The sequence below is a fragment of the Xenopus tropicalis genome, chromosome 7, assembly GCF_000004195.4.
Source record: "Xenopus tropicalis strain Nigerian chromosome 7, UCB_Xtro_10.0, whole genome shotgun sequence".
NCBI lineage: Eukaryota > Metazoa > Chordata > Amphibia > Anura > Pipidae > Xenopus > Xenopus tropicalis.
This window is the reverse complement of record NC_030683.2, coordinates 14,274,189-14,288,236: the sequence shown is the minus strand read 5'-3', so window position 1 is coordinate 14,288,236 and position 14,048 is coordinate 14,274,189. Positions and strand designations below refer to the sequence as shown.

The following is a 14,048-nucleotide window of genomic DNA, read 5'->3' as shown; positions in this document are numbered from 1 at the left end:
TTATTTGGACAATGGGATTAGTAATAAAGGGACAAAAATAAAATTAGAAATTATTCTACTGGAGAAGGGAAGCAGTTGACGTAAACTACAGAGAGAAGGCTACCGGCTACTAAGGGGGGCTATACCTGGGCCGGCCCCATTTTTAAACTAGATTGGTTAATGAATCAACCAATATACATAAATATACTAATTATATAAATAATATGAAATAAATAATAAAATAAATAGTGATGAGTGAATCTGTCCTGTTTCGCTTCTCCGTAAAATTCTGGAAACTGAAAAAATTCGCCAAAGATTTGCGAAACCTGAAAAATGTGACAATTTTATTTTTATCCCAACTAAGATATAATTACCCCTTATTGGGGGCAGAACAGCCCTATTGGGTTTATTTAATGGTTAAATGATTCCCTTTTCTCTGTAATAATAAAACAGTACCTGTACTTGATCCCAACTAAGATATAATTACCCCTTATTGGGGGCAGAACAGCCCTATTGGGTTTATTTAATGGTTAAATGATTCCCTTTTCTCTGTAATAATAAAACAGTACCTGTACTTGATCCCAACTAAGATATAATTACCCCTTATTGGGGGCAGAACAGCCCTATTGGGTTTATTTAATGGTTAAATGATTCCCTTTTCTCTGTAATAATAAAACAGTACCTGTACTTGATCCCAACTAAGATATAATTACCCCTTATTGGGGGCAGAACAGCCCTATTGGGTTTATTTAATGGTTAAATGATTCCCTTTTCTCTGTAATAATAAAACAGTACCTGTACTTGATCCCAACTAAGATATAATTACCCCTTATTGGGGCAGAACAGCCCTATTGGGTTTATTTCATGGTTAAATGATTCCCTTTTCTCTGTAATAATAAAACAGTACCTGTACTTGATCCCAACTAAGATATAATTACCCCTTGTTGGGGGCAGAACAGCCCTATTGGGTTTATTTAATGGTTAAATGATTCCCTTTTCTCTGTAATAATAAAACAGTACCTGTACTTGATCCCAACTAAGATATAATTACCCCTTATTGGGGCAGAACAGCCCTATTGGGTTTATTTAATGGTTAAATGATTTCCTTTTCTCTGTAATAATAAAACAGTACCTGTACTTGTTACCAACTAAGATATAATTACCCCTTATTGGGGGCAGAACAGTCCTATTGGGTTTATTTAATGGTTAAAGGATTTCCTTTTCTCTGTAATAATAAAACAGTACCTGTACTTGTTACCAACTAAGATATAATTACCCCTTATTGGGGGCAGAACAGTCCTATTGGGTTTATTTAATGGTTAAATGATTCCCTTTTCTCTGTAATAATAAAACAGTACCTGTACTTGATCCCAACTAAGATATAATTACCCCTTATTGGGGGCAGAAAAGCCCTATTGGGTTTATTTCATGGTTAAATGATTCCCTTTTCTCTGTAATAATAAAACAGTACCTGTACTTGATCCCAACTAAGATATAATTACCCCTTATTGGGGGCAGAACAGCCCTATTGGGTTTATTTAATGGTTAAATGATTCCCTTTTCTCTGTAATAATAAAACAGTACCTGTACTTGATCCCAACTAAGATATAATTACCCCTTATTGGGGGCAGAACAGCCCTATTGGGTTTATTTAATGGTTAAATGATTCCCTTTTCTCTGTAATAATAAAACAGTACCTGTACTTGATCCCAACTAAGATATAATTACCCCTTATTGGGGGCAGAACAGTCCTATTGGGTTTATTTCATGGTTAAATGATTCCCTTTTCTCTGGTTAATGAATCAACCAATATACCTAAATGTACTAATTATATAAAAACAGGAAATAAATAATAAAATAAAGTGATGAGCGAATCTGTCCTGTTTCGCATCTCCAAAAAATTCTGGAAATTGAAAAAATTCGCCAAAGATTTGCGAAACCTGAAAAATGTGACAATCTTTTTTTGACGCGGCATCAATTTTTTGACACAAGCAGCAACTTTTTTTTTGTCACGTGGCGAATATTCCCAGGCGTTTCGTGAAAGAAAAACATCAATATCGAAATGTGGAAATTCACCACTGATCCATGCCTACTGAGAAATTACGCTCATCACTAAAAATAAATACTTATAATTTTTGTATTTGTACACGTATGCTCAACATCAGAAGTGAAACAATTCGAGAATTTTCTAAGATTTCCTCCATTTATAACAAAGAATAAAATAATAAAATTTAAAAAATTGGAGCACTCCCTGTGCATGTAAATAGCTTAAACTTCTGGTGTTGTTACACCCTGACTAGTGATGAGTGAAACGGTGAAAAATCCGCAAAACGCAATTGTCACACAACTTTTTTGTCGCCTGTGTTTTTTTTAGATGCAGCCACACCTATTTCGATGTGACCACGCCTATTTTGACATGACCACGCCCACTTTGACGTGACCATTTCTTTTTTCATGCAACTGTAATTTTTTCTGCTGCTAAACAATTCGCCAATGGCGAAATGCAGATATTCGATGTGAATCCATGTCTGGCGAAAAAAAATTTGCTCATCACTAACCCTGACGTATGGCCAATCAGTGTAGTCCACGTAGATAAAGGGGGCCCAGCACACACCTATATTCACTGCTATGTTAGCTGTATTGAACCATACCAAATGGAAACAACATTTCGGGGGGGGGGGGGCACCTCTTATCTTCAAGTAGGGACTTCATTAACTTGACAAAGGGAGGTTTGTACCCCCTGAAACATTGTTTCTATTTGATATGGTACAATAAAATTAACACAGCAGTGAATAATGGTGTGCGTCAGGCCCCCTTTATCGACACAAAAGAATGAAACATGACCTGGACTTTCAGTAGGATTTATGATCAGACAGTGTAGAAGGTATTTTGTAGAGGAGAATTTGGAATAAAGGTAACCAGTTTTTACTAGTGGTGAGCAAATTTTTTCACCAGGCAATGAAAAAATTTGCTGCGCAACAAAAAAAAGTTGCGCATGTCAACAAAATTGTTGTGTGTGTCAAAAAAAAACGACGCTTGTGCAAAAAAATGACAAAAACATTGTCACACACGTAATTTTTTGATGTAAGCGTCATTTTTTTTATGTGCGTCATTTTTCGCATTACGCAATTATTTTCGACAGATTCCCTAGTTTTTACTACTTGTCAAAATGGATGCTCCTCAGGGGCAAAACAAAACAGCATTGCAAAAATGAATACAGAATAGTTTTTTGTTCCAATTTCCATTCCTTTTCATTGCCATATTTGTATTCATGTAGAAGCTCGGCTTTACCCTCCGCAAGCAAGTGCAATATGCATTTTTTAACTTAGAACGAGGGCCCCAAATAATATTTATCTTCATTTTCCGTCAAAAATATTCTGATAAAATCCAGAGCTCCGGTGAGCACTCATTATTTTCAAATTAGAAGCGGCTTTATTTTTCATGTTGCTTTTCTGACAGGAAATTAAGTACAAAGCTAAACGTGCATTTCCTGTATAGCCACTAAGATAAATGAAAAGAACGGGACATAAAACGGGAAATGCTCTTGGGTCTCCAATGCAAACAGTTTGATTTTATGATGGATGAGGCAAAACAAACACAACAATTGTCTAAAATAATGACATAAATGTAAGTAACCTGGGATGGATTTGACTTGCCAAACGTGTAGTACAATAAAACTTGAATTGAATATTTTGTTTTTACGATAAAACAATGGATTCTAAATATATTTCGATTTGTGCGTATGGTGAACTGTAGTTAAAGTTCTAATATAGAAGATATTGTAGATAAATTAAACTTAATTCTGATTCAGACTGGGAATTGGAAACAAAAGATTGGGGTACTAAATAGTATTATATTGGAGATTGTTGCCCAACATATCTATGAAGACATTCAATGTTATGCGTTAAAGCAAAACTATTCCCCCAGAATGAATACGTAACCAACCGATAGTTTATATCATATTAAGTGACCTATTAAAGAATCTCCCCAAACTGGAATATATATATATCAGTAAATATTGCCCTTTTACATCCTTTCCCTTGAGCCGCCATTTAGTGATGGGCTGTGTGCTCCCTCAGAGATCAGCTGACAGGAAGTGATGCAGCTCTAACTGTAACAGGAAGTAGTGTGGGAGCAAAAGGCAGAACTCTGCCCATTCATTGGCTGATGGGGCCTAGCATGTATGTGTGCCTTGGCTTGTTTGTGTGCACTGTGAATCCTATGATCCCAGGGGGCGGCCCTTAGTACTTAAAATGGCAGTTTTCTATTTAGGATTTCCCAATGGCACAAAAACGGTTTATTTAGATGCAGCAGGGTTTTACATATGAGCTGGTTTATGGTTTGGGGGTTTAGTTTTCCCTTAAGTGGTGCCAAGACAAAGCAAATATAATTCAGCCATAATCAATGGCATTTTGACACGACTACACCCAATTTGGCGCAACCGCAACTTTTTTTGGCGCACCACAAATTTTTCCATGCTGAATTTTTGCGGAAGTTTCGCAAAACATCTCGCCCATGGCAAAATGCGTAAATTCACTGAGAACCCATGCCTGGCGAAAAAATTCGCTCATCACTAATTGTGGCATAAAGTGGGCGTGCATTCTTGCACCGATGACGCCATATTTCAGGGGACATAGTGTTTGCCCATGCTAGTCATTCCAAATAGTGATGAGCAAATTTTTTCGCCAGGCATGGATTCTCAGCGAATTTCCGTATTTCGCCATTGGGGAATTGTTTCGCGAAACGTCTGTGAAAATCTGCTGTGGAAAAATTCTTTGTGCGTCAAAAAAAATTGTTGGTCGTCAAATTGGGCACGTCAAAAAACGTGGGCGACAATAAAAAAAAAAAAAAGACGCGGGCGACAAAAAAAAACGTGCAACAAATGCGTTTCGCGAATTTTTTGCTGTTTCGCTAATTTTCTTGCCATTTTGCGAATTTTACGGCGAAGCAAAACGGGACAGATTCGATCATCACTAATTCCAAAGGGAAAAGTAACACTAAAAAAATTTAACTAAAAAATCTATTCTACCCTCCCCCAATAATTGCCCTATCCTGAAAACCATTTGTTATTTTGGATGCTTTAGTAGAAAATACCTGTTAAACTCGGCTTCCTGTCATTTGAACAAAGGCGATACGGCGATGCCGGGGAAGTATCGGGAGATGCGATCGATTAATCGAGCCTAGCCTGACTTCTGTATAGGAAGGAGTCAGGCTAGGCTCGATCAATCGATTGCCGCATAGTTGATGCATCTCCCAATACTTTCCCCGGCATTGCCGTATCGCCTTTGTTCAAATGACAGGAAGCCGAGTTTAACAGGTATTTTCTTCTAAAGCATCCAAAATAACAAATGGTTTTCAGGATAGGGCAATTATTGGGGGAGGGTAGAATAGATTTTTTAGTTAAAAATGTTTACTGTTACTTTTCCTTTAAAGAGGTTCATGATTTTAAAGAGTAGCTCTTCCTGCCACAGACATCCAGAAACGTAACTTAGATCAGTGTTTTTCAACCTTTTTTGGGCAAAGGCACACTTGTTTTATGAAAAAAATCACGAGGCACACCACCATTAGAAAATGTTAAAAAATTTAACTCTGTGCCCAGCAGCAGTGCCCCCCTAGTACATTGGTGCCCAGCAGCAGTGCCCCCCTAGTACATTGGTGCCAAGAGCAGTGCCCCCCTAGTACATTGGTGCCCAGCAGCAGTGCCCCCCTAGTACATTGGTGCCCAGCAGCAGTGCCCCCCTAGTACATTGGTGCCAAGAGCAGTGCCCCCCTAGTACATTGGTGCCCAGCAGCAGTGCCCCCCTAGTACATTGGTGCCAAGAGCAGTGCCCCCCTAGTACATTGGTGCCCAGCAGCAGTGCCCCCCTAGTACATTGGTGCCCAGCAGCAGTGCCCCCCTAGTACATTGGTGCCAAGAGCAGTGCCCCCCTAGTACATTGGTGCCCAGCAGCAGTGCCCCCCAGTACACTGGTGCCAAGAGCAGTGCCCCCCTAGTACATTGGTGCCAAGAGCAGTGCCCCCCTAGTACATTGGTGCCCAGCAGCAGTGCCCCCCAGTACACTGGTGCCAAGAGCCAGCCCCCCTAGTACATTGGTGCCCAGCAGCAGTGCCCCCCAGTACACTGGTGCCAAGAGCCAGCCCCCCTAGTACATTGGTGCCCAGCAGCAGTGCCCCCATAAGTCAGTGTGCCCCGTGGCCCCCCCTAATACATTGGTGCCCAGCAGCATTTTACTTCTGCTCTTCGGCGGCTTCAGCAGCATCTTCCCCTCACGCGCGCCGCCTCTGCACTTCTGCCCACACGCGACCGCACACAGGCCCTTTTATAACGTTGCGCCCCGTGCGTACTGACGTCACCCGTACACACGGGGCGCAACCAATGACAGGGCCCCCTTTGAAAGTAAAAATTGCGGCCCTGCCTACGGCACACCAGGCAACATCTCGCGGCACAGGAACAGCGGTTGAAAAACGCTGACTTAGATATAAGTTTTGATAAGATATTTCATTACAAAAAAAAAAAAAGTTCCTACAACAGTTTAAAAATCAATTGTAATCAAGTTGAGAGATTACAGAATTCCCATTTACTGCGAATGTGACAGAAATTTCAGATACATATTTGCTGAACTGTTTATATTTTTTTTTACTGATCAATGCATTAAAATGATCCATCGCACAAAAGCGAAACAACTGTAAAAACGTGTTTCCGTTGAAACTCCAGAAATGTATTTTCTCTGGTTCAATTACTCCTGCCCTTCCACCTGCTTTATTCACTGGGTTCTGTCCGCTTCGATTTTAATATTGATCTGTTTATTGTGTTTCAGGCAAAAGATGCTGATCTTGGTGCTAATATTACTTATCGGATACGATCTCAGGACGTTTTACAGTTCTTTGCAATGAACCAGTCAACTGGAGAGCTGTCCCTATTGAAAGCCCTCGATTATGAGTTATTCACAAACATGGAGGCCGCGTACATGTTTATCATTGAAGCGTTCGATGCGGCGGGAACGATGCCCCCTGGACTCGCAACTGTGACAGTCCGAGTAAAGGTATGGGATTATTGTTTTGCTTTTATTATGAGGGAACTATTTTTTTTTTTTTGAAGTCTTGGTACATATTGTAATTATACGCAGCAACTCTCCCTGTGCAGAAGGAGAAGGAAAGGTTAATAAAGAGTTAATCCCAAGCTGCAGGCATACCTTCAGTTCTCTCAATAGTGCCCTTAAGTCTCCCCATATTTCTCCCGTTCAGATGATCAAAAGCCAAATAGGAAGAAAAAACGCTGAGCTGTGTAAAGAAAGTTCCCATAATGCCTCACTCCTGCACCAAGGCCCAGACTGGTGTACATGCTCAGTTAGTTAGACTCTGAGTCAGCTTCCTGCTGATTGGCTCAGATCCACATTCCTAAGGGGGAGGGAGTTCTTAGCATTCTTGAGGGAGGAGCAGGAGAGGGGAGAGAGCAGAAAGCTGCCTGTCTCTGGCACATGAATTACAGACACAGGAAATCTTTTGGCAGATAAGTCAGTGCAGCGTTTCTGTGAGTGCTTATTGCTGTATTTACATAGACCTTTCTGATAAAGTTTTTACCTTTCTTTCTCCTTTAAAGATTATCTCCAGGTACTCCCCAAACTGACCACTTCATTCCTCTAGTGACCTTGGACTTCTGCCTCCTAAGTAACCTCTTCTCATGTGTGCTTGCAGGACTTCATCTCTCTACCTGTGTATTTCCCCACCCTACATTCTATATTAATATTTGTAATCTGGTTAGGCAAAAGTGTAATTTATAAAGGCTGGTTTGAATGGATGTCTAACATAATAGCCAGAACACTACTTCCTGCCTTCAGCTCTCTGACCTCTTAGTTAGTCACTGACTTTAGGGGGGGCCACATGGGACATAACTGTTTAGTTAGTTTGTGAGCACATAGGTCTGATTCAAAAGCAACAGTTATGTCCCATATGCCCCCCCCCCCTCAAGTCACTGATTGGTAACTGACTAGTGATGAGCAAATCTGTCCCATTTCGCTTTGCCATAAAATTTGCGAAACAGCAAGAAAATTTGTGAAACGGCGAAAAATTCACAGAACGCATTCGTTGCGTGATTTTTTTTGTCACTCACGTCTTTTTTTGTCACCCACACTTTTTTTGACATGATCGTGCCCAATTTTGATGCGGCAAAACAATTCGCCAATGGCGAAATGCAGAAATTCGCTGCGAATACATGCCTGGCGGGAAAAATATCTCTCATCACTATTACTGACTGCTAACAGCTTAGAGAACTGTAAAGGAGGAAGTAGTGTTCTGGCTCTTATGTAAAATATCTGCCAACTTCAGATTTATTTAGACGGCATTTTAGACTTTCTGGCAAATCAGGCTTTACATTAAACTAAGGACACTGTGCAGAAATACATGCCCAAAATGTATAGATCCAAATTTAACCCTTTGATTGCCATGAAATAGTAAAACCTATTGTATCCACATAAACAAAGCCAAGGTGCTGATACCATTGATCTGTGAATGGCTTTTTGAACCATGGCACCCAGCTGGCAGCACACAGTAGGGATCAGAGATGATCTAAGGTCTAAATGGGTTATATAGCCAATTAAAAATGAAAAATGTCAGAAAACAGCACCAACTTAAATGTTTTTTGATGGAATTCCTGCCCTTACTACTATTCAATACATACTGTATTATGTGATGATCACTCAATTATAACAACCCAGAACTACTTTGTTACACTTCAGTTCCAGGTGTAGGTTGAAAAAAGCCGCCAAATAAGTTGTGTTTCTGGTACTTTTTGTTCCTAATTCTATATAATAATCATAAAATTAAAGAATTCACTTGGAAGCAGTTTTGTACTGTCTATGGCACCTTACAGCCGCCCCTCAGAACCCACAGATTACCAGTCTGGGCTTGTTTGAAAGCCTCAATCAATAGTGGTGAGCGTCTCTGTCCAGTATCACTTCGCCGAAAAATGTACGAATCTTTGAAAAGATTTGCGAAATGGCGAAAGAGCCGAGAAATGTCAAAAATGTTGCGTGAGTCAAAAAAAATTTTTGGCGCACACAACGCGTTTTGACACGCGCACATTTTTTTCACACGTGAACATTTTTGATGCACGCAAACATTTTTGTCACATGGCAAATTTTTCCACCTGTTTTGCGAAACAACCAGCCAATGCCAGAACGTGGAAATTTGCAGCAAATCCATGCTTGCCGAATAATTTTGCTCATCGCTATCAATCAACTTAATTTCCAATCAAAATAATTTACACAACAGGGTGTTCTAATTGCTTTTGGGCTTGCCCTGTTTCTCCTGCAGGTTTAACGCTCTCTAACAGAAGATTCTGTTCCTGTCTCTCTCACCGCCAAGAAGGCCACCACCTTCCTACTTCCTGCTCATTTTATTCCAATCTTCAACTAACTTTATTACTAGTTCAAATGTCTTGAACAAAACACATTTCACCTCCTCCAATACTAATTCCTTTCTATTAAGATACACAACATTAGATATAAAGATTGTTATGGTAAAATAGGTAACATTTCATGCAGTCAGCACATCCTCTTCATGGCAAAATCTTAGAGAAACGCTATTCGCTAGATGTATACCCAATGGCATGTTAACCCAATAGACAGGCAAGGTTACATATCACTTCATGAAATGTCATGGTTTGGCGTGAAGATGCTGATGGTCAGCAGTTTGTTACAGGGAATATTTTGTGGTAAATATATATGAAGCCACAGAGCAGCAAAGCAATCATGATTTCTATAAAGAATTTCTGCTTCTGGAATTACTGCCGCTCTTGAAATACTAGCGCAATAAAACCTTGGCTTACAAAACATAGTTTCTGAAATTAAAATAAACCTGCTTGGAGATGGGTGAAAACAAGAAATATGCATTTTGTGACTTTGTGCCCTAAGTTCTATCTATCTATCTCTCTATCTATCTATCTATCTATCTATCTATCTATCTATCTAGCTATCTGTATATCATATATCTATCTATCTATCTAGCTATCTATCTAGCTATCTGTATATCTATCTATCTATCTATCTATCTAGCTATCTGTATATCATATATCTAGCTATCTATCTATCTATAATCTATCTATCTATCATCTATCTATCTCTCTCTATCTATCTGTATATCATATATCTATCTATCTATTTATCTATTCACTCATCCATCTATCGATCTTCTAGCTAACTATACATGCATAGACTTAGAGCATATGCTTATGTGTGTGTGTCCATTTCTCTATCTATGTATCTTTCTATGTATCTATCTATCTCTCTTTCTATCTATCTATCATCTATCTATCTATCTATCTATCTATCTATCTATCTATCTATCTATCTATCATCTATCTATCTTTCTCTCTCTCTCTCTCTCTCTCTCTCTCTATCTATCTATCTATCTATATATCTCTCTATCTATCTATCTATCTTTCTTTCTATCTATCTATCTTTCTCTCTCTCTCTCTCTCTCTCTCTCTCTCTCTCTCTCTCTCTCTCTCTCTATCTATCTATCATCTATCATCTATCTATCTATCTATCTATCTATCTATCTATCTATCTATCTATCATCTATCTATCTATCTATCTATCTATCATCTATCTGTCTATCTATCTATCTATCTATCTATCATCTATCTATCTATCTATCATCTATCTATCTATCTATCTATCTATCTATCTATCAATCTATCTATCTATCTATCTATCTATCTATCTATCTATCATCTATCTGTCTATCTATCTATCTATCATCTATCTATCTATCATCTATCTATCTATTTTTTATCTATCTATCTATCTATCATCCATCTATCTATCTATCTATCTATCATCTATCTATCTATCTATCTATCTATCATCTCTCTCTATCTCACTCTTTATATCTATCTATCTATCTATCTATCTATCTATCTATCATCTATCTATCTATCTATCATCTATCTATCTATCATCTATCTATCTATAATGTATCTATGTATCCATTCCTCTATCCACCCATGAACACCCGGAGCATATTTAGCAAACATTGAAGTGATCCTAAAACGAACACCATTGGGCTTTGCATGTATTTTTCTCTTTACATTTGCATATTTATTCCCCGTTGAACAGAAATGCTGATTGCTAAATTGCTACAGAATGACACAAAAATAGGACAATTTACGGATTTCTTGTAAATGTCTTTTAGAGCTACTTAAAAAGAAAGTTGTACAAATCTCAAGGTGACAGTTTAACAACTTGAAGAACCTCTATTTGACCAGAGACTTGGCTTAAATCATAAACGGGGACTGGTGCAAGTTATTCAGTATGCTGGTACTAAGTATTCATTTTTATTTAGAATACTGGGGAATATTTAGCATGATTTGTTGCCTTTAGCAGGGAGGTCTGATAATACAGAGACCAAACTCCTTGCATACAGTGGCCAAGCTGGATTCAAACTCAGGACCCAAGCACTGCAAAGCAGAATTGATACCCACTGAGCCACCCTGTTTATCATCATTTTTAAAGGGACAGTATTCTCCCTTTTCCACATTAGTGCTATGAATAGGATTGTGTGGAAAGCCCTCTGTATAACCACTACTTTCCCCCAGCTGCAATCGTTTAGGCTTGTGGATAAGGTGTAGTTTATTGTACAGCAAACTTCTCATTGGACTGATGATTTCTCTCTTAGGAAGAAGTAGAAAGTGACTTTACTTTCAATTTCAGATTTTCCCCTAAATAACATAAAAAAACCCAACAAAGATCGTACACATTTCATTAAACAATTGGCAAAATGAATGCCAAGTAAAAGCCTGTTCACGTACTAATGTTAAAAATGGGAAATTGTCCAAAGGGATACTAATGGTGTAAAATAGACTTCAAATATTTATTTATTTTTGGTAGTTCAGGTAGTCGTTATGCATCTTTTTACATAAGCCTGGTTGTCAAAAAGGGGGCTAATTTTTCCTTTTTTCAAAACCTAAAATGTATTTAAAGAGGTTTTTCAAACAATGGGGCAAAATCAATATGATAAGAAAAATGTATTTCTTTTTCTATCAAATGAAAACTCAGCTAAAGTCTATGGGGGAAAACTGTACAGGTATAGGACCCATTATCCAGAATGCTTGGGACCTGGGGGTTTCCGGATAAGGGGTCTTTCCTAAGGCTATGAAAATTCTCTTTCATCCAGGTCAAGATATACAGTATTTAGTAGGATTAAGTCTAAAATTGTGACTGGATCATTCCTTCTTACACCTGTCGGTTTCAGCCAATGCCTAACTGAATAAGTTCAATGGAATCATTGTGATTGGCTGTCTGTGACTTTACTACCATCAAGAGTTTAAATACCGGGGAATTCCCTACCAGTCATTTGAACTGAAGAAGCCACTCAGATGAGCGTTGAAACGTTTTCAAGAAAAACTCCAGTTGTTTTGGACTTAATTCTACTAGATACTGTATATCATGACCTGGATGAATGAGAATCTTCATAGACATTTTTAAAAATGTGAATTATTTGATACAATGGGAGATGGCCTTTCCGTAATTCTGAACTTTCTGGATAATGGGTTTCCAGATAAGGGGTCCGATACCTGTACCTAAATTAAGAAAAAAAGTGTTCTTTCCTCAAATTGACTCTCACCCAACAGTTTTCATGTATAAACCATATAACATAATGTTTTCTAATAGAAGTGAATCTGGTAATAAAGGCTTTGTCAGATAAAACACTATAATTACTAGTTTCATTCCTTAACCAACTGTACTACCGTTTCCGTTTAATTAGCACGGAGGTTGGAGGTTTGTAGTTAACTATTAAAATTCCATCGTCTTTGCTATTTAACCTAATGGCTGATGGAACAATGATCCAATATTTTCAAAGAAAATATGAGAGCAACTTGGGCCCATAGATTCATTGGTCAAACTCAGCACATTACTTAGGGCAGTGATCCCCAACCAGTGGCTCCGGGGCAACATGTTGCTCCCCAACCCCTTGGATGTTGCTCTCAGTGCCCCCAAACCAGGGAGTTATTTTTGAATTCCTGACTTGGGGGCAAGTTTTGGTTGAATAAAAACAAGATTTCCTACCAAATAAAGCCCCCTGTAAGCTGATAGGGTGCATAGAGGCCCCTAATAGCCAATCACAGCCCTTATTTGGCACCTCCATGAACTTTTATGGTGCTTGTGTTGCTCTCCAAGTCTTTTTACATTTGACTGTGGCTCATGAGTAAGAAAGGTTGGGGATCCCTTACTTAGGGGGTGAATATCAACGGTCAATTTTTTTTTCTCAGTATGAGGGGGGGTTTTTTGCTTAAAAAACTTTATTGTAAAAGTCTGCGAGTTTCTATAGAAGTCAATGGGAGTTGTCTTAGGCAAAGTCAATTCATTCATATTCTAAAAAAAAGATTTTTTTGAGTTTTTAAAACTCAAATATTCAAGTTTTTCATTCAATCGAGTTTTCCTTATTAACAAATAACTGACCATTCGATATGCAGGTTTATTCCATTTAGAAATACAAACTCGAATTCACAAAAATGTATAAATAAGCCTATTTGTCATTTTAGGAATCTAAACTTTTGAATCCTGTGGGACATGCTCTTACTGTGCCCCAAACAGTCTGTGCACAAAAATGAAAGCTATAGAATAATAATAAGAAACAATACTGCTGCACGGTTTGTACTATGGAAGCCATAATGAATAAGCCGGGGAGCAGTGAAAGCAGTAAATGTACACAGATTCATCTAACCATATTGAATTATTGGAATTGTATGGGTTTAGTGAATTGATTTTATGTCAAGTTCCAGAAAGCTTGTTATATATTTTCAGAATAAATTGTGTGACAATGTGTTAAATTCTTTGCTGTTTGTAACATTGGGCAGAAGAAGAAATTTCTTGTTTAAAGGGTAAAGTAACACTCTGGCATTTTTAGTAATAAAATAAGTATAGATTTTTTTTTTTTTTAATGAAAACCTAAGAATACACTAGTAAGGATAATTGTATACATTAGTATAATAATTTACTCTAAACCGAAAACATAATCGTTATAGAGGAACATGCAAATACAGTGACTAATTTGTTCATCTTCATCCT

General features: G+C 38.1%; 1 protein-coding gene across 2 annotated transcripts in view; it reads left to right on the top strand.

Annotated features, from left to right (window-relative positions):
- Positions 1–14,048, top strand: part of pcdh15 (protocadherin-related 15) — a 709,890-nt gene that overhangs the window by 502,189 nt on the left and 193,653 nt on the right. For both annotated transcript variants that reach the window (XM_031905917.1, XM_031905916.1), the window contains exon 21: positions 6,798–7,022. In XM_031905917.1, the coding sequence (XP_031761777.1) occupies positions 6,798–7,022 (225 nt within the window). The remainder of the gene's footprint in view (positions 1–6,797; positions 7,023–14,048) is intronic.